Source organism: Aptenodytes forsteri, unplaced genomic scaffold, assembly GCF_000699145.1.
Source record: "Aptenodytes forsteri isolate BGI_AS27 unplaced genomic scaffold, ASM69914v1 Scaffold634, whole genome shotgun sequence".
Classification (NCBI taxonomy): Eukaryota; Metazoa; Chordata; class Aves; order Sphenisciformes; family Spheniscidae; genus Aptenodytes; species Aptenodytes forsteri.
Window position 1 is genome coordinate 108,833 of NW_008793943.1, and position 242 is coordinate 109,074.

The 242-nt window shown below is 68.6% G+C and overlaps 1 protein-coding gene across 1 annotated transcript in view; it reads right to left on the reverse strand.

Annotated features, from left to right (window-relative positions):
• The window catches only part of LOC103894737 (solute carrier family 22 member 6), a 6,232-nt gene that overhangs the window by 4,827 nt on the left and 1,163 nt on the right, over positions 1-242 (reverse strand). The window contains exon 3 of the mRNA XM_019470566.1: positions 173-234. Coding sequence (XP_019326111.1) covers positions 173-234 — 62 coding nt within the window. The remainder of the gene's footprint in view (positions 1-172; positions 235-242) is intronic.

A 242-nucleotide genomic window follows, 5' to 3' on the forward strand; every position in this document is an offset into this window, starting at 1 on the left:
GTAGTGGTGGGCCCTGCGTCCTTCCCCAGGGTCAACGCAGGAGGGTTGGGGCCTGGACGCCTGGGTGCTTCCCATGGGATAAGGGTGGTAGGACCAAGCCCGGACCCCAGGGTCCCTCCCATGGGGTAGGGGGTGGCAGGACCAAGCCCAGACCCCAGGGTCCCCAGCTCACAGAGGGAGGCGGAGTTGAGGGAGACCCCGGCCATGGCCAGGCCCGCCAAGAAGCGGCAGAGACAGTAGGG